Raw genomic sequence first — 24,290 nt, forward strand, 5'->3', positions numbered from 1 at the left:
CCCTTCCCCAGCCACAGGGGACAGGAGCGTGCTTCCCTACTGAGTAACGTCCAGCAATAGCCCAGCTGCATCTCCCAAAGTGACTCACTGGGACCAGGCTCCCAGGACCAACGCCGTGCCCTCTTGGCGCAAAGGCTGGCCGGGCCGGTACCCAGGGCCCTGGCTGGAGGACCAGCAGGCTCCAAAGAGAAGACCCCATCTTCTGCTGCCTTCCTGTCTCGCCAGCCCACCCTGCCAGCCATGAAGCACAGAGCTGAACTGGGACTCAGGAAAAGAGCCCAGGGCTGGGACACAGGTTCTGTGAAGAGGAGGGAAAGGCCCAAGGATGGACAGTGGTGGCCTTCTGGCCCCAGGGGTAAGCACAGCAATGAGCCTCAGGTTGGAAGCCAGGGTATTTTCTGGGCAAGTCTCTTATCTCTTCTGTCGTTCTCTCTCTCTCTCCCTTGGCCTCAGTTTGCTCAAGGCCGAGTCAGGGCAGTAGAGATGACCCAGCACCCACACACACCCTCTACCAGCTACACAGGCTTTTGTTGCCCTCTTAGTGGCTCTTCCTGGGCCCCTCTCAGTCTCTGCTCCTGCCCGCGGGGCCAGCCCAGCCCGTTCAACTCCTGCCTGCCCTTCAAGGCTCAGGTTCAGGAAGCCGTCTCTGACCACAGAGTAAGAGAGGTTCTTTCTGTCCCTGAGTCCTTGGAGCTCCAAAGACCTCACAGTGTGTGCTTCTGGGTATAAAGCCGTCCTCTCTCTTGAGCTGTAAGCTCTCAGGACCGTGTTTTCTGTCTCCTTGGTCCCCTTTCCCTAACACTGCGCCTGCCATGCTCCTGACATGTGATCAAATGAACACAATCTTAAAGACCATTAGAAGGACAGTCATCAATTACCCTTCACTTCCACACAGGAGCCAGCACTGCAGCAAGAGAGCCTGGGGAGTCATAAAGAGCTCCCTGCTGCAAAGATCAACAGAAACTGTGGGCCGTGGGCTCACTGGCCAGGGAGGGGTTAGAGCAAGACCCCACATCCCTGCCTTTGCTGTCTGAGCTGTCTTCCTGGAGACCAGCCACAGCCCCGGGGGGACAGCCCGCCCTCTGGTCCTGGAGGCAGCTGTAAGTCTTACTGGATGTCTCGAGGGACCTGTCCGGAGGCTCCAGCGAGGTAGATTTCTTCCTGCCCAGGTTCATCAGGTTGCTCAGTTTGAGACCAGCAGAACATTTCTTCTTGACTGTCAAGATGAGAGGAAAAGTCATCAGCCTTGCCCACAGCCTACCGACGTGGTCTCATGAAAGACAGAAAAAAACAGCAGAACTGTTCTCTTCCTGTCTGTTCCTCTGTGGACGCACGCACACACACACACACACACGTCTGTTCACACATGCATGCCCACACGCACACGTCTGTGCTCAAGGCCAGAGTCCACAGGTCAAAGTCGGGTATCTCTAGAACTACACCCTCAAGAGAAGCCCACCAACCTCTCTTACAGAATATGTCAGCACTGGAGAATCTTTACATACTGAACTGGCTCAGAGAGATCTGAACCAGGGTTAGCAAAGAAGAGAGGAAAGAATATTCTAACCCAGCAATTCATGACACTAGCGTCAGTTTGGGCTGCTCTCTTTCTCCGGAATCTATCAGCTGTATATTTAGCAGTTTAGAAATTGGAAGCATGTTGCAATTAGCTGTTAAAACCCAGTAGGCTTGAGCCAAATGGCCAAGCCTCACAAACTGGGATACCACCCTTCTCCCTGCCCTAGGCTGACAGCCAAAGCGTGCGCACCGTCTTTGGTCTCTGGGACTTCAGGGTGACCATCTATGGGGCTTCCACACTCCGAGGCTGACAGGTACTTCTCCGTTATATCTGGCTGTGGAAGAAAGAGACAGAAGTGGGTGATCTTGTCTGGAAACGGTCACCTTGGAGACCACAATTGAAGGGACATAATAGATGACTCTTGGGTGTAGGCCAGGGGTGACCTTGGAGTCCCAGTCACAGGTGGCACATAGCCAGGCTTCCCTGGGGCTCCCTGGAGGACCTGCCTTTGCCCTCCCTTCTGAGCTTCCCTGCCCCGTCCCAGAGCATCTTCCCCTTCTTCAAGCCACCCACATATCCTCGTTCACGAGTTCTCATGGTGACTGCTCCACTGATGTGACAGATGCCCTGAAGCAGGGGGAGAGCAGGTAGCCAGCCTCAGGCATGCACGAAAGTCAGCACTGCAACTGAAGCTAACTGTCAGGCCCCTGGGACTCACCCCTAGCAGGAGGGTGTGAGGGTGTCTTTTGAGAACTGACTGTGCTACCCACACGTCAGGCTTTGGAGAAGGGCTGGTTTGTGTGCACAGGGTTAGATCACGATTCGAATCCCACTTAGAACATTCTCTAATCAGGCGGGACCTCTCTGAGCGCCATCCTGCATATGTATAAAATAGGGAGACTGGCCTGTCTGCATTCCCAGGGCTGTTGTGAGACTAGAGACAGTCCCCTAGAACGGACACTCAGAATATTCCCATCAGGCTTCTTCTAGAACCACTGACTCCAGACCTCTGGAAGACAAACCCAGGGATTCCCAACCATAGGACCTTCACTGGGGGCCAAGGACCGCAGGACCTGACCGGGGCCTCTGCGTTCCCGGTCTGTGGGGAGAACTCGTTTCTCATCCCAACATGAAGGAAACCCCAGGTACACTCTGACTTTTCTTATCAGTGACCAAAAAGTGAATAAGGCAAGGAAAACATCAGCCCTTCTTCTGTCACTCCAGAAGGCTGTGGGTTCTCCTCCTTGGGGGTGGCCTATGCCCACCTGCCTGCCACAGGTGGAGACCCCAAGATGAGAAACAGGGACCCTCCCGCTCTGTGCACACCAGGCTTCAGGTACCCACCTGCAGATACCTGGGGACATGGAATGTGACCCCTTGGGCCAGCACCCAGCCCAACTTTCCTGACTTTGACCCTAAAGCGGGGGCCCCGCAGCTCCATGCAAATGAGCAGCAGGACTCTCTGGCTGAGGTCCGTACCTACACGGTTCTCCAGCCTCTTAAGATCTACTAGGGAGTAAGTGGGAGGGAAGAGCCTAGAAAAGTAAATCTCTCTGCCCAAGAAGGGAGGCAAGTGACTTCTGTCCCAATAAATTTTCCCCCAAGCAAGAAACTGTTATAAGTCTCTATCATCCTCATCAGTCTCCCTGCCACGCTGAAGCTACTGCCCTCAGCCAAGCATGGTATGTTTCTTATCAATCTGGCTGAAGTACAAAAGCAAAGCTCCCAATTTTCCACCTGTAATTTTATGGAGAAAAAAAAAAAAAGAATCAAACTCTTTTCTGGACCGTGACAGAAGTGAACCCTCTCGCCCCACCCTGGCAGGGGCAGAGGCTTTGGGTTTTCCCGGTAGCTACGTTGGTAAAGAATCCGCTTGTGGTGCAGGAGATGGGGGTTCGATTCCTGGGTCAGGAAGATCCCCTGCAGAAGGAAATGACAATCCACTCCAGTACTCTTGACTGGGAAATTCCATGGACAGAGAAGCCTTGGGGGCTACAGTCCATGGGGTCACGAGAGTTGGACATGAACTTAGCGACTGAACCACCACCGGCCAGAGGCTTGCTTACCTTTGGACAGCTCAGGCGCTGGGCATCTGGGGTGAACTGGCTTCCCTCACAAGCTCCTTCGGAAGGCAGGCCGCTGACCTCCTGAATGACCTGAAGGAAGAGGAAGGGCCTTTAGACCTGCACTCACAGCCAGACCACAGCTGGAGCCTGCCCTCCAGGTCGGGGGAGGGCCGGTGTCCCCCCTGCCCTCCTCAGGTCAGCCACCCCTAGGCGGGTGGGGGTGAGAGAGAGAGAGGTTATAGAATTTCCAAGGAGCAGAACACCCTGTCCCACCCCTGCACCCAGCCCACCTATGGCCTTGGGCCCCAGCTGGGTGTGGCGGGGGGGGGGGGGGGCGGGTAGCGTTCCTTGGCCCTGTGTCCAGCAGGCCCCACGTGTTCTGGTGGGGCACCAGGGAACGGAGGGCAGGGTTTGCAGCAGAACCCAAGCAGGCCCAGAGCAGCTGCCCTCAGCTCCACAAGGCCCCTCTTGCCCCATCCTGGGCAGGGGTGGCTGCTCCTTGTGGGGGTAAAAGCGACATTTGCCAGACAGTCCTCTGGCTCCTGGGGACCATGGCGCTCACTGTGGAGGGTCTGGGTGCTGCCTTGGTCCAACCCCGGCTCCCAGACTTGCCTGTCACTGTCCACCCTGCCTCCTCTGGGAGGAGTCTTTTCATGGGCCAGCGATGCCGCCCTGGAGGCCAGAACGCAAGTGGATTTCAGCTGGACCCCAAGTCCAGTTGGCTGCCAAGGCCACAGAGCTGGCCACTGAGCCCTGTGATCTATCTCCCCAAGACGGATCGCTACCACTTAGGACAGGGGAAGCCCTGCGGACTTGAAGGATGGTAGACCCTTTACCCTGACCATAGCCATCCCTTTGAAAAACTGGGGGAGCTGGGCCTGCAGGAACCCCTGGGGACCGCAGAGGGGAATGGGTCCGCTTCCCGGCAGCCTGGTGCCTCCCTCACCCTGAGCCACTGCTCCGCCTGGTCCCTGCTCTGCAGGCCCAGCACGATCACGTCGGCGTTCAGCGGCGTGATCTTCAGCTTGTGCTCCTTCTTCCGCACTTGCTTCTCCTTGTGCACCACGCTGCTGCCCAGCAAGCTCACGTCCAGCTGAGGACTGTGGTCCTTGGAGGATTTGTAACACTGCAAGAGAGGAGAGGCGAGACGCTGTCAGCCAGGTTCTGCAGAGGAGGGGGCCGCCAGGCAGGGCAGGGCCCGCTGAGAGCTGGACCAAAAGGTCGGACACCTTTGTGCAAGTGCAGAACTGTGACCTCCACCATCAGCAGAGTTTGTTGTCAGCATCAGAACCACCAGGGAGCTCATCTGTGTCTCCCTCAAGCCTCCCCCTCCAACTCTCAGAGACACTCCAGGGCCCTGCTTACCCAAGCAGCTCTAATCCCCCTGCAGATCTGGGCTGGCTCCTATTTTAGGAGTCCTCTGTGGGCAACCCCACCTCCCCAGGGTGGAAGGCCCTTTCCCCAGCTCTCTGCCTCTCTGCTTCTCTTTCTGGCTCAGCTTTCCCAGTAAGGGGCCCAAAGGGGATGAAGGCCAAGTTTATCATCCACTGAGAAATGTGTTAGCAAAGAAAGGAAGCGACTCTCTTCCCGATCAGGGAAAAGGTACTACCCTCCGTTTCTCACTTGTAAAACGGGGGTTCTTATGAGGCTGCCTAACAGGACTACCTGAAAGCATCTGCACACAGCAGGACAGGTTTTAACTAGTGAAAAAGGGGTGTTTGTAATGACCCCGTGGAGCCTCAGATTGGGGCATAAAACCAAGTTTTAATTTAAAATAACAAGAAACAGGGCTGTGGTCAGAATACCACCTTCTGATGCCCTTAGGGGTCTTAGATCGGTCATTCAGAATATTCCAACTTCTGAGCAGACGCCGATGGTTCTCACGCTGCACGCTGTGGGATTGGGCGCTGGGCAGGGGAGCCCTAACTGGGCAGCAGGCTCCGCCCCAAACCTCCAGAGGCTGAGATGTGAGGAAGGAGGAGCCCACAGACCAGGGGACCAAAAGATCCCTGGAAAAATATCCAGGGGATGGCACTGGGGGGGGAGGGGGTTGGTCATCAGAGACCCCTTTGAAAGTCTGCTGACAACTACTAGACCTTTCTAGTTTAGAAAAAAGCATGTTCATCCATGCTCATAAGGTTCTGCGTGCAGTTTCAGGCTGGGGAGAAGTAGAAACTTCCTGATGTAATAGGCTCTGAGCACCTGGCATCCTGGACCACCCCCATCCTGCTCCCAGGAGAGGAGATGGGAGAGGAGCAGGAGGAGAGGAGGGCACTCACCAGGAGCCTGGTGTCCTTGATGACGCACAGCTGCTTGGCCCACTGGCCCAGCCACTTCTTGCGCCAGAGGAAGGCGCAGATGCGGGCGTCGCGCATCAGCTCGATGCTGGCCTCGGGCGAGGGCCACTGGTGGGGGGCCGACTTGCCCTTGCTGCTCTCCTCCTCGTCGTAGGACTCGTAGGAGCTGCTCACGGCCTCTCCGTCCTCTGCAAGGGAAGAGCTCGCTGTCACAGCCCTGCCGGGCAAGGGATGCTCCTAAACAGGCTTTGCTCCTTTGTGAGGGTGGGCAGCAGGCAGGAGCAGCCCTCCCCTCCCTGCCCCCTGGGACCAGCCCATCGCCACCAACCGCAGGCCCAGGCAGCCTTTCTGGCCCCTAAACCGCTGAGCAGTGTCTTGGATGCTGCCTCTGGTCACAGACACAGATAACGTGAAACCGGGTTTCTCCCCTTTCCTCCTCAAATCCTGTCATCTCAGACCCCACGGAAACCTCTGACCAGACACTGTCCTCAGACGTGGGCTCTTGAGAAAACCCGTGCTGGCCTCAGGGCCTCCGCTTCCTCAACTGAAGGATGAAGCGGTGGGTGGACTCTTTCTTGGTTCTTCTGGTGTGTATGCGTGGGTGATGCTCTATCATTCTAAGACCCCAGGAAGAGGAGGTTGCCATCTGAGCCCAGAGGTGGGCAAGCCTCCAGCGGTCGCCCCCCAACTCCCCCGCCAGGCCTGTTCTGTCCCTGTCCTGTCCTGGGGGCAGCGAGAAGCAAAAGTGCAGTAACCCACAGCAGGAGTGGACCTTCCCGGCCACCCTCCCCCTCCTAAGGTCACAGACACAGCCCTCCTGGAGAATCCACTCTTATCCTCCAGACTGTTCTCTCTCCCCACAGAAGACCTCCCAGCATGAACCCAGCTCCTCCTGCTCACCTCCACCTGATACCCTTCCTTCCTGGCAATGAGCCACACTTACGGTTTTATTCTCTTTAAAAGAATCCCCCAATTCACCACATCTCACCCAATCCTGTACCCACTCCACGTGCCTCAGTTTCTGCCCCCACCACTTTGCCAGAATTGCTCTTCTGGGCCTCACTGCCCTCTTCAAGGCCAACAGAAACTAGGTGCAGAAAAAAATATCAACCAAACGCCAAAATGCAAGACATGGAAAAAAGAGAACCTCAGGATTCAGGTCCAGCAACCTCTGGCTCAGCTCAGGAATTCTGCTTATCATAATCCTGCTTATCATAGCCCTGCTCTGGCCTCTGCTTGAATTCCCCCATGGACAGGGAGCTCACTACCCCTGGTTGCTGGACAATTGCTTCCTTGCTGGGCAGCTCTAACAGAAAGTCGTATCTACTCCCCTATGACTTCCATAGCCATGTTCTGTCCCCTCAAGTCAGAGTGAACGGAACCTCTCTTTCATCTCCACATTACCCATCGGGAAAGAGACAGCCCATGGGTCCCCTGTCTTCTCTTCTCCAGAAGCTTCTGGTACACCCTGCATAGCTAGGTTCCTGCATACTAAGAAAACAGAACCACCTTTGAACTAGAAATATAGGAAAATGGAACGAGGCCACGGCCACAGTTATTCTAGCTACAAGGCCAATAAAAATGTGCTTTATTTTGCTTTAATATTTCTAAAAATAACACTTTGACTACTTTAATATCAGTTTTCTTTAAAGGCAGTGTGATACTGCTCCCCTTCCTGACAATAAAAAAGTCACAGTATTCACAATTTTATACCTATTAAATAAGCAGACTGAAAACAGTGGTGCCACCTGGTAGGGGACCCTGACCTCTTGTACGGCTGGTGGCGACATAAAAAAAACCAGCCTCTCAGGAAACAACCCATCAGCCTGTTTTTTCGAAAGCCATAAAAACATCCATCCCCTCTGACCCAATAATCCCAGTCTTGGGAGTTTAACCAAGGAAACTACCTTTTTAAAAAGGAAGGAAGGCGGGCAGGGAGAGGTTACATGCATTAAGATATTCATGCAAGTACTTCTGAACAGTCAGCAGAAGGAGGCTGGAGAAAGCGTGATTTCATTCAGGGGACCATGCAACCGTAATTAGTGAAAGCTCTTGCAAGCTAGTCTGCAACTTGAGAAACTCCTTAAGATGGCAAGTGAGAAAGCACAGTTCCAATCATCTACGCAAAGGCCACACGGAGAATTCAATGATTCGATCTGGTGGTGGGGTGATTCTGCACAAAAAAAAAGTCCCCCTTGTCAGCACTGCATTAGCTGCACCATAAATGGAAGAAGAAAGATGCAGCCGTTGGGGTATCTCCTTCAGTGGGTTAGTGGGTGGGGCTAGAGTATATAGTGTGAAGAAGCTGGCCAGACCCCACCCTCCTCCCCGCCCCCGGCTGTTTTGTGCTCCTGGGGTTGCCCCACCTGTTCCATGGAGAATTCTAATGTCTGCCCATTCCCAGGGGGGAATGGGATGATACCTGGAATGGCTCAGAGGAAAGTTTAGGGCAAATGTATTGACCATTTTATTTATCCCTAAGAGCGATCATGGCACAACCATAAGTGAAGGATATTGTTAAACAGACACCTGGCTGCCAGAGGTCACAGGATAAGCAGGAGGGAAAGGCAGGATGCTCAGATAATTTCAGCCCCCTTTCGGCTGCCCCTGGTGGGCACCGCAGCCACCGCGTACTGTGGCACATCCTCAGGAACAGAGGCCGGCACGGCCCTGCCGTGCCCTGCGTCCTCATCATTCCAGATGCCACAGGCAGGGGTCTGCAGAGGGGTGACACAGGGCAGCCTCATGCAGGACCTGCACACGAGGACAGGAAGCGGGTGGCGGCCACCCTCGGGCATGCACCCCGCCTCCGCGAGCCAGGCAGCAGGCATGGGGATCACTGGCATTCCCGCTCTGGGACGAGCAGTACCCAAGGTGATGGTGGCGTAAACGACTCCTTCAGGCACCTGTACCCATCTGGGGACTCCACAAGGGGGATATCTGCCGGGATGGCCTGTGGCATTTCCGGAAGCACAGAAAGAGACAAGAGGAAGAGAGAGAAGATGAAGAGAGGGGCAGGAACAGAGGCAGAGACACAAAGAGATGTGGCGACGTGGCTGCCCGTCCATCAGAAGTGAGCGTGTTCCCATCAGAGGTGTGGGCTCATAGGGCGAGGCCCCAGCCTGACCAAGGACATCATTTCCCAGCTCCTTCCCATCCAGAGACGTCATTGCCTGTCACCAACGGAATGTGGAGAGAAGCCCTGGGTGTCCTTCTGGCTGGTGCCTTTAAGAAGCACACAGAGGTCCTCCACCCTCTTTGCAGAGGCTTCTGTGGCCTCAGAGGGTGGCCAAGCCGACGCTGGAAGGAGCCTGCTGACCAGTAATGCCCACGCTGAACTGTTCCAAGAGTGAGAATCAGATTTGCACTGGGCTACTATAAACTGCCAGGGGGTGCTGTTTGTTACAGCAGCTGCCATTACCCCGGCAGGAGGCATCATCCGTGCAGGAGCTATACTCACAGCAGGCCACTTACTACACTTGGGTTCAGAGAGAGCCACCTGGCCCACGGGAGGCGCGAGGGGACAGTGCTGATAAAGCAGCCCAGGAAGCCAGCCCCTGGTCTTCTGCAGGAAGTCAGCAAAATTGCTGATGGCCAAGAACTAGAGCAAGGAGCTGGAGTCCAGCGGTTGCTCCTCTTGTTGTGACCAGGGGTCAAACAGGTGTGGTGGACGACAGGCTGGAAACAAGGACAGCCCAGCTTTTAATGCAGGGGAAGGTCCCCCAGGTCATCCTCGGTCGTTGTGCTGGCAGGAGAGAAAAGGCAACTGGGCATCTTCCCACCGCCCCTACTTGCTGACCTTGGGATGACCCCCGTCTCCTCCTAGTCCTGGATAAAACCAATATGAATTTCCAGTTGAGAGACAAACACCGAGATCCTTCTGACCACTTGTTTGTGTCGAGATGAAGTCTGCCCCACAGACAGGCCCCTGGGAGCGTCTGGGAGGCAGGCCCTGGCTGGCAGGGGCCACACCCCAGAGAGACGGGCTTCAGAGGCATGGAGGTGCTCACCGGGGTGAGTCAGGGCTCCCACCTTCCAGACGCACCCAGACAGCCCTGCTGCGCCCACAGCTCCGGTCTGAAATCACAGTCCAGCGGTGACTTGGCAACACCTCACAAGCTAAGTGACGTCTGCCCACAAAGCCAGTCTCTTAGAATAAAATTCCATGAGTCCCGAGAGTCCCTCGCCTCCCACACAGTTCCTGGGACTGCAGACAGTAGGTGAGGCATGAAAAAAGAGGACAAGGATCCCATGTGCTCCAGGGGACTTGTCCCATCTCATCCCCAACACCAACAAGGCCCCTTTAGGCCAAGTTCATTCCCCACATCAGGGACATTGACTTCCCATATCTGCAAATTGCCTTATGCTTTCAGAGACCTTTCACTTACAAAAAAAGGGAAGAGGAGGAGGTAAGAAAGGGAGAGAGCGAGGGGACCAGAATCTAGCTACCCCAGAGAGTAGGGTCACAACCATCTCTCCCAGGACCTTCAGGTGTTTCTGTGTTATAGAACCCCCACAACAAGAGCATTTCTGATCCAGCCTCATCAGGCTGAGAACCACTGGCCGAGGACAAGAGCACGCCAGCGTGAGCCATGCCCCCAGAGCAAAGACCGTCTTTTTAATACCTATATTAGGTCTGCCACGAAGTAACCTTCTAAAGGCTAGAGAAAAGTCTATTCAGAGAAAAGCTAAGGTCTTTACCAGGGTCTACAGCTGCCTTCCGTGTCCACATCTCCTATCCATCTCATCCGACCCTACCTGCTCCTGCCACGCTGGCCTCCAAACGTGCCGAGGGCCCTCCCGCCTCAGGGCCTTTGCATGTGCTGTGCACTCTGTTCCTCCTGCAGGTACCAACCCCACCCACTTGCCACTTCTTTAAGATCTGCTCAGAGAGGCCCTCCCTAAGTTAGAATAACATCCCTCTCCTGCCCCAACTCAGCCCTTGCCGCCACTTTGGGTCCTGACAAGTTATCACCACCTGACACATCCCACGTCTCTATGCTGCCTGTCTTCTCTCCCAGAATCTAAGTGCTGTGACTGCTGAGTCGTGCTGAGTTCCCACTCCTGGAAGCATACTGAGTTCACGGTGGGAGCCCAGGGACTATCAGTCCAGTGAAAGGACCTTGAAAAGTGGGCTCTGCCTCAGCCTGACCACATTTCCATGGCTTCCGGGGCCTTGTGCCACTCGGCCAGCACACCTCTCCTCTGTCACATCTCTGTACTGAATCCGCAACATCCAGGCAGGACCACAGAAAGCATCAGACACAGTAAACCCAGCCCACTGGGGACCATCCTAAGCCCTGCCCTGCAGGTGGGCTGGGTCTGCTGTAGGTCTCAGCTCGCCATCAGACCACTGGTCAAATGCTCTGTGGCCAGCTCTTGACTTGGGCCATGCTCTCTGGGAGGAGCATCCCAGGCCCCACTGTGTTTCCAGCCAGGGTGAGCGTGCCGGTCACCACGAGGGGAGTTGGCGCCGGCATCTGTGCAGGAAGTGGTCAGCCCCCTCCCAGCCCTGTCCCCAGGATGTACCATTGAGGGATGTGTCATACGGCTCAGCCTCTTCATAGTAACCCTCTGGAGACTCGATCTTCGGGACAGAGAGCTGTTTACGTTCTGGAATCTGTGGTATGAATAAATAAAACAAACATTTTCAGATACGACACACTGGGAACAACTCAGAATTAAACCTTTGGGTGGAAAGGAGAGGGAACCAGGAGAAAAAAATGCCCAGCTTGGACGTCAAGCAAGTCGGGAGGGAAAACAGATTACAGCGACCCCCGTCAGCTGCCCTGTCCACAGTGTTTGGTTTGCATCAGCTGAAGGGCTGTGGGTGTGTCGTGTAACCTCACCAAACCTCAGAGTTCTCCCCTGCAAAATGAGGCTCTGACGGCCACCGCACACACAGTATAGTTGTACAAGTGGTGTAATGCACTTACAGGTCCAAGTGGCATCAGGCTGTCATGGTAGCTATGATGGCTTCTACATAGAATATACTTTCTACAAAGACCAGAGCTCATCAGGGGCACGCAGGGGAAGAGCACCAGGCTTCTAACCCCCAAATGTCTCCAATAATAAGTTAAAACATTGGCTCAGCAGATATTGGATGGTTCCTGCAGACTAGCTGAGAGATGCAACCAGACGGTTGGGACTCAGTCCTGAGAAACACTTAACTAGGCAATGAATGCTCACAGCTCCTGATAATGACTGAAAGTCACTCAGTCACGTCCGACTCTGCGACCCATAGATTATATATATAGTCCACAGAATCTCCAGGCCAGAATATCAGAATGGGTAGTCTTTCCTTTCTCCAGAGGATTATCCCAACTCAGGGATTGAACCCAGGTCTCCTGCATTGCAGGTGGATTCCTTACCAGCTGAGCCACAGGGGAAGCCTAAGAATACTGGAGTGGGTAGCCTTTCCCTTCTCCAGGGGATCTTCCTGACCCAGGAATCAACCTGGGGTCTCCTGCACTGCAGGCGGATTCTTTACCAACTGAGCTATCAGGGGAGCCCACGGCTCCTGATAGACAAGGTCAAATCTCCACGGGAGCCTGGAGGGTATGAGGAACATTTAGGACCAAGGAAGGATGCTCAGAGGATAAGACAACCCTGAACTTCTTACATGACATGAGGGTGAATGAGCATAATTGGAGTAGGATAAAAAAGAAACAAAAACATATGCGACTGTGGAGCACAGAGGGTGAAACTGTTCTCTATCCTTCCATTATTCCATCTGTAAGATGGGCACCGGACTACGAAGGTAACATAAGCAATAGCAGGCGAGAAAAAGACAGGCAAGACTTCTCTGGTGGTCCAGTGGCTAAGAATCTGCCTGCCAATGCAGGGAACACAGGTTCGATCCCTGGGCCAGGAAGATTCCACATGCCACAGAGCAACTAAGCCTGTGCACCACAACGACCGAGCCTGCATTGTAGAGCCCATGTTCTGCAATGAGAAGCCACCGCAACGAGAAGTTTCTGCTCCACAGCTAGAAAGTAGTCCCCACTCGCCACAGCTAGAGAAAGCCTGCCTGCAGCAACGAAGGCCCAGCACAGCCAAGAATAACAAAAAAATTAATTAAAAAAAAAAAGTAGATTGTGGTGTGAATATTAGTACATACAGTTCATCAACGTGTAAGCATCCATCCACATGGGTCTCCAATGTCTATCTGAATCACAAAGTCCCTACAGAGGGCCAAGGGAACCTTGATGAGTTGAGAACAGACATGGCAAAAGCTGGAGTGCATTCCCACTCCTGGTTTTCAGAGGTCCTTGCGCTGGGCATTCCACATGGGGAACCCATGGGCTGTTGGGGATTCGCTGTCCTACCCAGAAGAGGGCCAGGCAGTCAGGGTACGGAGAATCTAGAAATCTTTGCCTTGGAAAACGAGCTTCTTTGGGGGACCTATGACAGAACTTCTCCAGCCCTGGCCCCAGCAATAGTGGGAGAACAGTCAGCATGGCCTTGAGTCCCAGTGGGACAGTACTCAGCAAGGGCCGCGAGGGCATCTGATCCCAGGTTCCTCTGGGGTAGAGTGATGCTCCTGCAGTTGCTGCCCCCAAACCAGGCTCCCAGAAGCAATTCTTCTGTGGTTTGGCTAGTGGAGCTATCTATATGGCCCCTAGAGTGAAACTAACCGGGTTTGAATTCAGGCTTTAGGAGTCCATAGCCTTAACCGTGAATATGTGACAGCCTCTCTGTGCCTCACTTACCCTCTCCATAAAACAAGAGCCTGTCTTGAGGATTCAAGGAGACAAGTGTGATTGAGTTTCCATAGGGCTGGTGTGCTAAGGTCACTTCAGTCATTTCTGACTCTTTGCGACCCCATAGACTGCAGCCTGCGAGGCTCCTCTGTCCATGGGATTCTCCAGGTAAGAATACTGGAGTGGGCTGCCATCTCCTACTCCAGGGGATCTTCCTGACCCAGGGATCGAACCTGGGTCTCCCTCGTTGCAGGCAGATTCTTTACCGTCTGAGCCACCAAGGAAGCCACATCAAATACGAGGAGGCTCTTGCCACCATTGTCTGGGGCCTCCCAGCCCAGGCGCCTGCATTGGCCAGGTCACAGGAGTGCTGTCCAACAAGCTGAGACACGTCCGCATGAAGAGGGCCAGCAGAGGCCAGGTCACCACCTGGCTCCCACACATTTTTCTAACGCCATCTGGCCCGATACCAAGAGAGCCAACAGAAGTCCCAGAGGCAGGCTCTGAACAGCTTTCAGCCCCAGCAGGTGCACCACACAGCACGCAGGAAGGAACGGAAGACTCGGCTCATTTCCTAGGCAGCCCAGCTGCGTTCAGGGCTGGCAGGTGCGGCTGTGGGGCAAGCGGGGTGGGCTCCTCCCTGGGGCGGGGGTCGTGCATACAGTGGTAGCTGCTCGTGGCTGACCCTTCACCTTTGCTGCTCCGGGCATTCCCGGCCCCTTGGTCAGCCAGAGGAAGGGCGGACTGTGAAAGCCAGCTGTGGTTCTCTGAGAGCCGACTTCCTGGGGTCAGGAGGGGAAAGCGTTTCCCCTCCCCTGGGCCCTGCCAAGGTTTCTGCAGATGGGTGCTGAGGCTCAGGGTTCCTGAGGAGGCCAGGCCTCCAGCTTCATCCTCCAAGAAGCCCTTCTCCCCTCGAGGGGGTGTGGGGACCCTTCTCGTGGTAAGAAGGTGGGTCCCATCTGGAGAGAAGTTCTGAGCACCCAAGATCCAGCTCTGGATACCCACGATTAGAACAGGACAGAAGGAGGGGGGCAAGCCATCCAGCAGGAGCTCCTGATGGTCATTATCTCCACAGGGGGCCTGCCCTCTTGTCCAGGAGTGGAGCACCAGGGGGTGTTTCTTGAGGGTCTCCCAAACCTTTCACTGTACAAAATCATCTATAAATGGATCGATACAGAGAGGCATATAGGGCGGAGGCAGGAGTCTGACCTCCAGGGCTGGGTTTGAATCCTGACACTGGCACATCTGAGCTGTGTGACTTTGGGCAACTGACTTGACCTCTCTGGGCCTCAGATCCTCTGCTGCAAAATGGGGAGGGTAGAAATAACCATCATATGGTGTCATTGTAAGGATTAAACTGCACTCAGCATTATTAAGTAACAGATGCTAGTTTTCACTAAGCTTCAGAATAAAATACAATAATGTCAAAGGGAGAAAAGCTGCACGTGTGCGTGTTTGGTGGAGGAAGACCACGGGCTGTCTGGGAGGATACTGAGGAGGTATGTGAGCATGACCTGGCTTATACTACGCTTTCCCTCCTTAAAGAACAGGACAGCCTCTGTCCCCAGGGTTGCCAGGGCCAAAGATAAGAGCCCAGGTCAAGTTTAAGGATAAAACGATTCCAACAATTCAGAAGAGCGTCACATAATCACACAGACCCAACAGTCTATTATCAGAAGTTGAAGGAGCAAGAGATCCTAAATGCCAGGAATTAAGAATAAAGGAAAATTATTTTAATCATCATCATGACGACGTCGATGGTGCACATTCAATGAGGATGCCAAGGAGATGTGACTTGGGAACCTGAAATAATGTTCTCACGGTTCACAGGAAGGGCCAGGGAAGAAAGCCACCCCGCTCAGGGTGATGTGCCAGAGGTTGGCAAACGTTTCCTATAAAGAGAGAAAGAGGGATTCACAGGCCACTGGGGCTATGCAACCCTGCTACTGGAGTGCAGTGAAATGAAATGAAAGTCGCTCAGTTGTGTCCGACTCTTTGCAGCCCCATGGACTGTAGCCCGCTGGGCTCCTCTGTCCATGGAATTCTCCAGGCAAGAATACTGGAGTGGATTGCCACTTCCTTCTCCAGGGGATCTTCCCAACCCAGGAATCGAACATGGGATTTCCCAGGCAAGGATACCGGAGTGGGCTGCCATTTCCTTCTCCATTGTAGTGCAGAGGAACCCGTAAATAATACACAGATGAATAAGCTTGGCTGAATTCCAACAAAATGTTATTTACCAAAGCAGGTGGTGCAGGATTTGGTCATGGGCTTGGCTTCCCACATGGCTTGGTGGGTAAAGAATCTGCCTGCAACACAGAAGACCTGGGTTTGATCCCTGGGTCAGGAAGATTCCAGGAGAAAGGAAAGGCAACCCACTCTAGTATTCTTGCCTGGAGAATCCAATGGCAGAGGAACCTGGTGGGGTCCATGGGGTCGCACAGAGTCAGACACAACCGAGTGACTGAGCAGGCACGTACTTCAGCAGTTCTGATTTGGATGAGACACAGAGCTGGAGGTGAGGGGCGGCCCCAGGTGACTTGAGGCGTTCTTGCAGTTCTGAACAACCAGCCCCAGGGTGCACTGTGGCAGGTTCGGGGTGGGGGTGAGCGGACGCAGTCCTGGCTTCCCAGACCGACCACGGCGACGCCGTCGGTGGCGTCAGCTGCTCCCCTCACAGAAGCCCAGCACCGACGCGTGTGCAGGCCTCAGCGGGGACGGGTGGAGACGGCCGCGCTGGCCAGGAGCGGAATGGTGCCAGCAAACATCTGTTTCTTCTACAGCAACCACAGCACCTGGCTGGGCCAACTGCGGCCTGGACGTGCCAAGGCTGCCTGAGTCACTGGCCACACCCAGACCCCTGGCTGCCCTCTCCAGTACTGGACGGGCTGAGCCTGGGACGGAGGCCATGCTCCTGGCCAGCCCTGGGCACTGAGGACCCCAGGCAGACACCCAGCTTCTGCCACAGCCACCGGTGAGCCCCGGGACTGGGCATCCAGGCAGGAAAACCATGGCAGTGCCCTGAAGCTCCAGGGTTGGGGCGGGAAGAGACATAGCTTTCTCTGGCTGATGAAGAGCTATTCCAGGGTCACGCAGGCTCCGGCGGCCACGCTCTCCCCTTCCTCCCAGACTACTTGCTGCTCTGTTTCTCCTCCTCCTTGTGAGAGCCAGCAGACACAGCTGTTCCCAGCTCCGCCCTGACGGCACTTCTCTGGGGGTGTTGGATGAAGTCTTCAGCCCGACTGGACCAGAGCGGAGGCTGGAGGGGAGCAGGCAGGTGCGTGCAGGCGGCGTGGGGAGGACCCCGGGTTCCGCCCCCTCCTCCCTCACTCCACACCTGGAAGGCTCCTGGGGTGGAGATGGGTGATGGAGACGGGATTCGGAGGGACCCAGGAAAGGTCCTTCTTGGCAGAGAAATTCCACAAGGAGACTGTCAAGGTTACTGGCTCTGCTGGAAGTCACCCCAGGGCCTGGACCGTGTCCACAGGAAGTGTCACCGTGCATCTGAAAGGCCGCTCCAGGACTGTGGGACTCTCAGGTGGTGGGATCCTCCCCGCTCCAGCACCAGGTTCCTCTCTAGCCTCTCCTGGCCCCGACGGCCTGCAGACTGCTCTCCAGGGGCCAGCCTCTGCCCTGGCCTTGCTTGATGGTCCTGCATCTCACACTCCTGAGCCCTTAGGGCCTCTGTGCCCAGGTCACAGGAGACTGGCAAGGGAGTAGGAAAAGCCAGCTGGAGTCCCGGGCTGTGGGACTCTGTGACCTGATCAGTGTATAGCCACAACCCAGCCCCAGACCCTGGGCACCCAGTCCAGCACCATGGTCCTCAAACACAGGCTTCCAGAGGGAGTCAGTGCCTGGAAGGTCCCGCCCCATGCACACCCCTTCTGTCCAGTGCGGGTCCATCGGCAGCTGCCCCACGTGGGGCCAGCAGCAGCACCTCCATTGTACAGAGGCCAAAGGTACCCTGGTCAGAATCATACATGAACTCAGGCTACGAAAGTTCCAGCCCTGGCTCAGAGCAGCCACCTCTCCTCCCCACATCCGGCGAGCAGAGCTTATTAAGTGAAAGTGAAAGCTGCTCAGTTGTGTCCGATTCTTTGCGACCCCATGGACTATACAATCCGTGGAATTTTCCAGGCCAGAATACTGGAATGGATAGCCTTTCCCTTCTCCAGAGGATCTTCCCAACCCAGGGATCAAACTCAAGTCTCCCACATTACAAGCGAATTCTTTACCAGCTGAGCCACAAGGGAAGCCCGAGAATACTGGAGTGGGTAGTCTGTCCCTTCTCCAGCAGATCTTCCCGACCCAGGAATTGAACCAGGGTCTCCTGCACTGCAGGCAGATTCTTTACCAACTGAGCTATCAGGTGAGCCTGCAGAGCTTAGGGTGCACCCGAAAACCACGGCACCTCCCACCTGCTTAAAACCAGCAGCAACTGCATGGAAGCTGAGGGGCTGTGCCCCCTTCCCAAGTCCCAGGGTCACAACGAGGGGGGACCACAGCTGGAAGAGACACAACTTGTGCCTCTACTTGACTGAGAAGACAAGCTGAGTGGAGTCCAGGAGGCTGCAGAGTGGCCCGGAAACCAAGACCCTCCTTACAGATCCTGGCCCTGCTACCTCCTCGGCCAGTTGTTTTCACTCTCGGAGTCTCTGTTTCTTGGCAGGTGATGGGAGGACCATGTTTGGGTGTGCCAGGCGGGCAGTGGCTCAGAGCCCAGCAGTCACTCGCATCATTGGCATATGTCCAGGACCGAGGCTCAGTCCATCAGGTCTCCCTCGGCCTGGGATGAAGGGTCCCCATCAGCTGTCACCCAGATGTGGGATGCTGCCCAGGCACTCCTGACCTGCACCGCCAGCTGGGAGGGCAGCAGGGAGAACCACGCTACTTCCAGGAAGGCATGAATGAAGGGGGCCAGTCTGGCGTCAGGACCCCCTCAGTGGTGACCTGAGCCCACAGACCCAGCGATGGATGGCTCGGTGTGAGCTCAGTCACCGTGGAGTTCCATGTTCTGAGAAATCCTTCCCAGCTCACACCTTTCCCAGGAAGCTGCCCCAACCAGATCCTGGAGTGGAAAGAACTTGGGTTCATGTCCTGCCACCTCGAGGTTGTGCAACACTGGGACACTGTAAGCCTCCTGACTCCTAGTTCCTCTCCCATAAAGTGTAAATACTTCTGCTCACCTTGCTGAATACCAACGTGGTCTGCCAGGCCAAAGAATAGAGATCTTAGTTGAGAGATGTTCACGTGCCTTTCATTTAAACACCAAGAAACCAAGGGCCAGAGGCCTTAAATAACTTGCTTAAGGTCAAGGAGCTTAGTACTGGCAGAGCTAGAGCGGGGATCTGAACCCAGGTCTGGAGGAGTCCGAAACTCCATTCATCCATCCATGAACAAATACACATGTGGCCTACTGTGTGTAGACACAGGACATGAAGCAGCAGATGAGACATGGCCCCTGCCTCAGGGAGCTTACATCTCCTCTGGGAGGCAGATAATCAACATGGAGGGGGTAACTAGGTGGTAAGGCAGGCGGTCATGGGGGCAGGCACCGAGGCGGGATGTCTCACCTGTGGGCAGGCCAGGGAGAGTCTGTCTGAGACTAAGGAGGGGCAACTTTGAAGAGTCAGGGCCCAAGAAGTGCAAAGTCCCTGCAGCAGGACTGACCACAGGGCACAACCCAGGAACTGAGGGGAGGCCGGTGATGAGCAGACGCGGTGAGGCTGGAGACGCAGCTGGGCCAGACTGGGTGAGCCCTGGGAGTGAGGAGGAGTGTGGACGTTTTGTCCTAAGTTCAGTAGGAGCTCTTGGTGGGTTTGGGCAGGAAGTGGTGTGATGTGATTTATGTTTCTGAAAGATCACTGTGGCCGGAGCTGATGACCACAGCTGTGCACGGCCCCGCTCAGGGGTGCTGGAAAAGAATCTGGCAGGTCACCTCGGACACACGGTGACCCTCATCTCCCACTGCCATCCCTCTCTGTACTGAGCAAATGAGATCACCCATAGGGCAGGCTGGCTTGATCCGTCTCTCCCGGTGCCTTACCCCAGGCCCCATACACAGTCGTTTTTCAGTTGCTAAGTCATGTCTGACTCTTTGCGACCCCATGGACTGCAGAACGCCAGGCTTCCCTGTTCTTCACCATCTCCCGGAGCTTGCTCAGACTGATGTCCATTGAGTCAGTGATGCCATCCAACCATCTCATCCTCTGTCATCCCCCTCTCCTCCTGCCCCCTATATAGTGGATGCTCCAAAAATGCCAGACGCTTGGTGGACTGCTATCTGGAGGACCCACTAGGCATTCACAGGGTCACATCAGGGAAATCAGGGGTCCCAGACCCACACTTACCATCTTGGGGGGTGGGAGGTCTGGGAGACTCTTCTGAGGGGCCGAGGAGGGCTGGGGGGGCTCACCGTTGGTCAGCGGGTTCTGCTGCTCGGGGGCTGTGGGGAGCAAGCAAGAGAGGGTTTCCGTGAGGGGCACCCAGCCTCCCAGCAGAGTCTCATTATCCAGGAATGTCTGGTCACATGAGCCCTGAGTTCTATTTGAGCAGGTGTTAATTACCCAGGCAGGCAGTCCCTGGAGCCAGTGCTGTTTTTCCTCCAAGAATAGGGTAGATTGGCCCCGGGCAGATTCCTCAGAAGGAACTAGTTTGAGGTTTCTGGCAGGTTCCTCACCCTCTCCTCCACCTGCCCCATATCCAAAATGATCTGGCCACAGAGCTCTGGCAGTGGAGGAGCTGCCTGTGGGCACTATATTGAGCGGCTCTCAGCACCGAGCCTGTGATTACGTCTGTCCACCCCACCAGTTTCCCCGGCAGGCAGGCTGACCACCTTAGGCACATGGGCTCTTTCATGCAGGGGACCTCTGCTGAGTCCATGCTTGGCGGTGGGGCAGGAGGTGAAAGCCACACTGAGTAACTGGACCACCAACCGTCTGTGCGCTTTTAGGAAAAAAGGCGCCAAAGGCTCTTCTGAGCCCATTTCAGCCGGGCCGGACAGGCCCAGGCAGATTTGACCCTGGGGCTTTTCAGGCTGATGTCTTGAATCCAAGGCTTTACCAGACTGAATGCTCTGGGGTGCTGTGTTCCCACCTCTTGCTAAGCCTCTGCATTTGAGTTACGGGCTTGAGAGTTGGGAGATGGGGCCTCTAACCCCCTGTGCTCTGCAACCTAGGCAGCTGTGCAAACCTTGGACCTCCCTGGGATCCTGCTGGACCCAGTCCTGGGGGTTTTCATAGAAAAGCAGAGAGCAGAACAGAGCAGGAGAGTAAGACACCACGGAAGACGATATGTCCTTCCAATGGAAGATAAAATGTTCTGCCAAGAGATCACCTTTGAACAAAACCTTCACATATTAAGGCAACTGCTGGCAGGATCGCTTCCTCCCCATCACTCCTATCTCCCCCCCGACACACTCATAAAACCCAGACTATTAAAAGTCATAAAGCCGGGGCCGTGGGATCAGCACCGTACGCAGCTGCTTTCTTAGAACATCTGAATTATAACTTCCTATTTCCGGGGTGATGCTGGGAAATGCTGAGAGAGTTTAGGGACAGATGCCTTACCCAAGAAGGGGGTGTGAGACCTTTAAGAGGCAAGGAGGTGGCCTGGTTGGTGAAACTTCCCCAAAATACATCAACCCAGAATACCATCAACTAAAATAGGACTTCCCAAAATAACCCCCCCAGGCCTGTCTGTGGTGCTGGCTGGAAGGAAGGAGGGGTGGTGTGGGACCAAGGCTTAAACCTGCCCCGCTCCCGGGAGCCGGCCCGTCTGTCGGCAGTAATCCCATACCTTTGTCTTGGGACTCGGCATTCTGTTGCTTGTGGACGGTCACCTTGTTCATATAAATGTATTCCTCATCAGAACCTGCAGGAGGGGGACGGAAGACAGAGGCTCCAGGTGATTTCATGAAGGGAAAGGGCTTCTAGAGAGAAACACCCCCCCACCCCCGCCACCCTCGAGACACCGTCATCAGCCTGGATTCCAGTAAAAGCATACAACATTTTCAGTTGATTGGAAGAGTCCATTATAGAAAGAGTTGACGGATTTCCAGAAAAAGAAATGCCTAGTTTGCTGACTCAATTTTCTGTCCTGGGAAGAGGGGAGAGGACAGAAAGGGAGGGTGCAGAAGGGTAGCTTTGGGAATAGAAGTCTTACATGGAAAAGCACCCATAGCCTAAGGATCTGCCTCAGATTCCACCAAGCAGAGATTTCTCTGGTTTTTCCTAGGCTTTCATTTAAATTGTGAAACATTTCCTATCAGTCATTCTCAACCTAGTCTGAATTACACGTATGGGCTGATCAGAGCAATGTCTATATAAGATAGGTCACATTGAGGATCTGGAAGTTTAGCTTCCAGGCCTCTAGCTGGAGTGCTGCTGTGCGGCCCTGAGCTCTGTTTTTGGAGGGCTGAGTGTGCTGGGACGCGGGCCTGCAGCACCAGCAGCTGCCTGCTCTGCCTTCCGCAGCACAGCCCTTCCCTTTCTTTAGAAACATTTCTGTACAAGTTGTCACGTTCCCCCTGCACATCTGGGCAGAGAAAGGCTCGTCTTCTAAGACAGTTCCCAACGCCCCAAGGACCCTTTCTTCAGAAGCCTGCAGAGGCGGCTCATCTCAGTGTTTTTTCTCTTAGCAATCCTTCTGCATTTCTTTGCAGTTCTTAATTTGCATTTCCTAGAAACTTGTGGCTGATAAATTCCAGTGGCTGGAGACGGTGCTACTGAGCCAAGGAGCCCAATCCACACCCCTGGCAAAGGAGGCGGTTCAGCCAGTTCCCCACCACAGACCGCCCGGACTCCAGCCAGCAGGCCTGCCTCCACAAGAGTCCTGGAGAATCCAGAGAAACTGGAGGAGGACACGGCTGGATGGAGCTTCCTCCTTCAGCTGTGGGATTGCCACCCTGGTGCCCAGCCCTGCCAGGGCCACTCAGCAATGTGATCCCTATACCAAGGGCTGCAGCAGCTAACAGGATGGAACTACGAGGTCTAAATGCAGTTATCCACAGCTTGCATACTTCCACTAAAGGGCTGCGTCTGTACCTTCTCCAGACCCTGGCATGGGGAGAAGCACTCTGCAGGGGGAGGCAGGAGATGGGGTTGGGGGTGGGGCGTGGTCCTCAGCCAAACTCTGCCGTCAATAGTAATTCTGAGCCAAACATCCAACCTGTGTACCTTGGTTTTCTTGTCTGCAGAATATGGAAAACAATTGTGATGAAATACTGCCTATTTCTGGGGCTTCCCAGGTGACTCAGTGGTAAAGAATCTGCCTGCCGATGCAGGAGATGCAGGAGACTTGGGTTTGATCCCTGGGTTGGAAAGACCCCCCTGTGAAAGGAAACGGCAACCTACTCCAGTATTCTTGCCTGGGTAATCCTATGTTCAGAGGAGCCTACAGTCCATGGGGTTGCAAAGAGCCGGATATGGCTGAGCACACATGCATACATACATATTTCCTATTTCTGCCTAACTGCAGTTCTCAAGAGTTCAAAACGCAAATATCAGGCAATCTGAAAGAGTAAGGTAACCTTATAACTAAGATTTTAAATGACAGCTTAGGACTTCCCTGGTGGTCCAGTGGTTAAGAATCCACCTGCCAGTGCAGGGTACACCAGTTTGATGCCTGGTCCGGTAAGAGCCCACGAGCCACGGGGCACCTAAGCCCATTCACCCCAACTACTGAAGTCTGTGTGCCTAGAGCCCGTGCTCCACAACGAGAAGCCACTGCAGTAACAAGCCCACACACCACAGCTAGAGAGCAGCCCCTGCTCATCACAACTAGAGAAAGCCCGCACATAGCAACAAAGACTTAGCACAAAAATAAAGTTAAAAAAAAAAAGAAAAGAAAAAAAGACCATTTAAATTATGGTTTTTCCAGTGGTCATGTATGGATGTGAGAGTTGGACTGTGAAGAAGGCTGAGCACCAAAGAATCGATGCTTCTGAACTGTAGTGTTGGAGAAGACTCTTGAGAGTCCCTTGGACTGCAAGGAGATCCAACCAGTCCATCCTGAAGGAGATGAGCCCTGGGATTTCTTTGGAAGGAATGATGCTAACGCTGAAACTCCAGTACTTTGGCCACCTCATGTGAAGAGTTGACTCATTGGAAAAGACTGTGATGCTGGGAAGGATTGGGGGCAGGAGGAGAAGGGGACGACAGAGGATGAGATGGCTGGATGGCATCACTGACTCGATGGACGTGAGTCTCAATGAACTCTGGGAGTTGGTGATGGACAGGGAGGCCTGGCGTGCTGCGATTCATGGGGTCGCAAAGAGTCAGAAACAACTGAGCGACTGAACTGAACTGAACTGAAATTATAGCAAATAACTCAAAGGCTCAATAATAGGAAAACGGTGAAAAAACCATAGTACATTAACATAGGTAATAGCCGGTCACCTTTAAAAATAAATGGATTACTGGAGAGTGTATAAATGGGCTGAACATCGTGGAAGTGATTTTAGAGGATTTATTTAACTGTTCCTGGTCTTTAACCCATCATTTTCCTTGTCAGAAATCAATATTTTGAATCAAAAAATATTCAAGTATTTTGAAGATAAACTCCAGCATGAAAACAAATTTTATTTGAGGGGGTTCATTGCCATGTTATATAAGAATTTTTTTTTAAAGAACAAAATGTATATGTTCACTAACAATGGGCTAGTTGAACTAGTTGAACACTTCTCATTCGTCAGTGGACACTACCC

The 24,290-nt window shown here is 54.2% G+C and overlaps 1 protein-coding gene across 5 annotated transcripts in view; it reads right to left on the reverse strand.

The window, feature by feature from the left end:
- AFAP1L2 (actin filament associated protein 1 like 2) overlaps window positions 1-24,290 on the reverse strand; it is a 116,689-nt gene that overhangs the window by 13,104 nt on the left and 79,295 nt on the right. For 4 of the 5 annotated variants that reach the window (XM_059881947.1, XM_005225752.5, NM_001076375.1 and 1 more), the window contains 8 exons: window positions 21,383-21,457; window positions 19,936-20,030; window positions 11,412-11,502; window positions 5,865-6,070; window positions 4,532-4,711; window positions 3,586-3,675; window positions 1,769-1,853; window positions 1,112-1,216 (listed from right to left, as the gene is read on the reverse strand). In XM_059881947.1, coding sequence (XP_059737930.1) covers window positions 1,112-1,216; window positions 1,769-1,853; window positions 3,586-3,675; window positions 4,532-4,711; window positions 5,865-6,070; window positions 11,412-11,502; window positions 19,936-20,030; window positions 21,383-21,457 — 927 coding nt within the window. Of the gene's footprint in view, window positions 1-1,111; window positions 1,217-1,768; window positions 1,854-3,585; window positions 3,676-4,531; window positions 4,712-5,864; window positions 6,071-8,751; window positions 8,836-11,411; window positions 11,503-19,935; window positions 20,031-21,382; window positions 21,458-24,290 lie in introns of all 5 variants that reach the window. The other variant, XM_059881948.1, reaches the window with a different exon arrangement.

This window comes from Bos taurus, chromosome 26 (genome assembly GCF_002263795.3).
Source record: "Bos taurus isolate L1 Dominette 01449 registration number 42190680 breed Hereford chromosome 26, ARS-UCD2.0, whole genome shotgun sequence".
Taxonomy (NCBI): Eukaryota; Metazoa; Chordata; class Mammalia; order Artiodactyla; family Bovidae; genus Bos; species Bos taurus.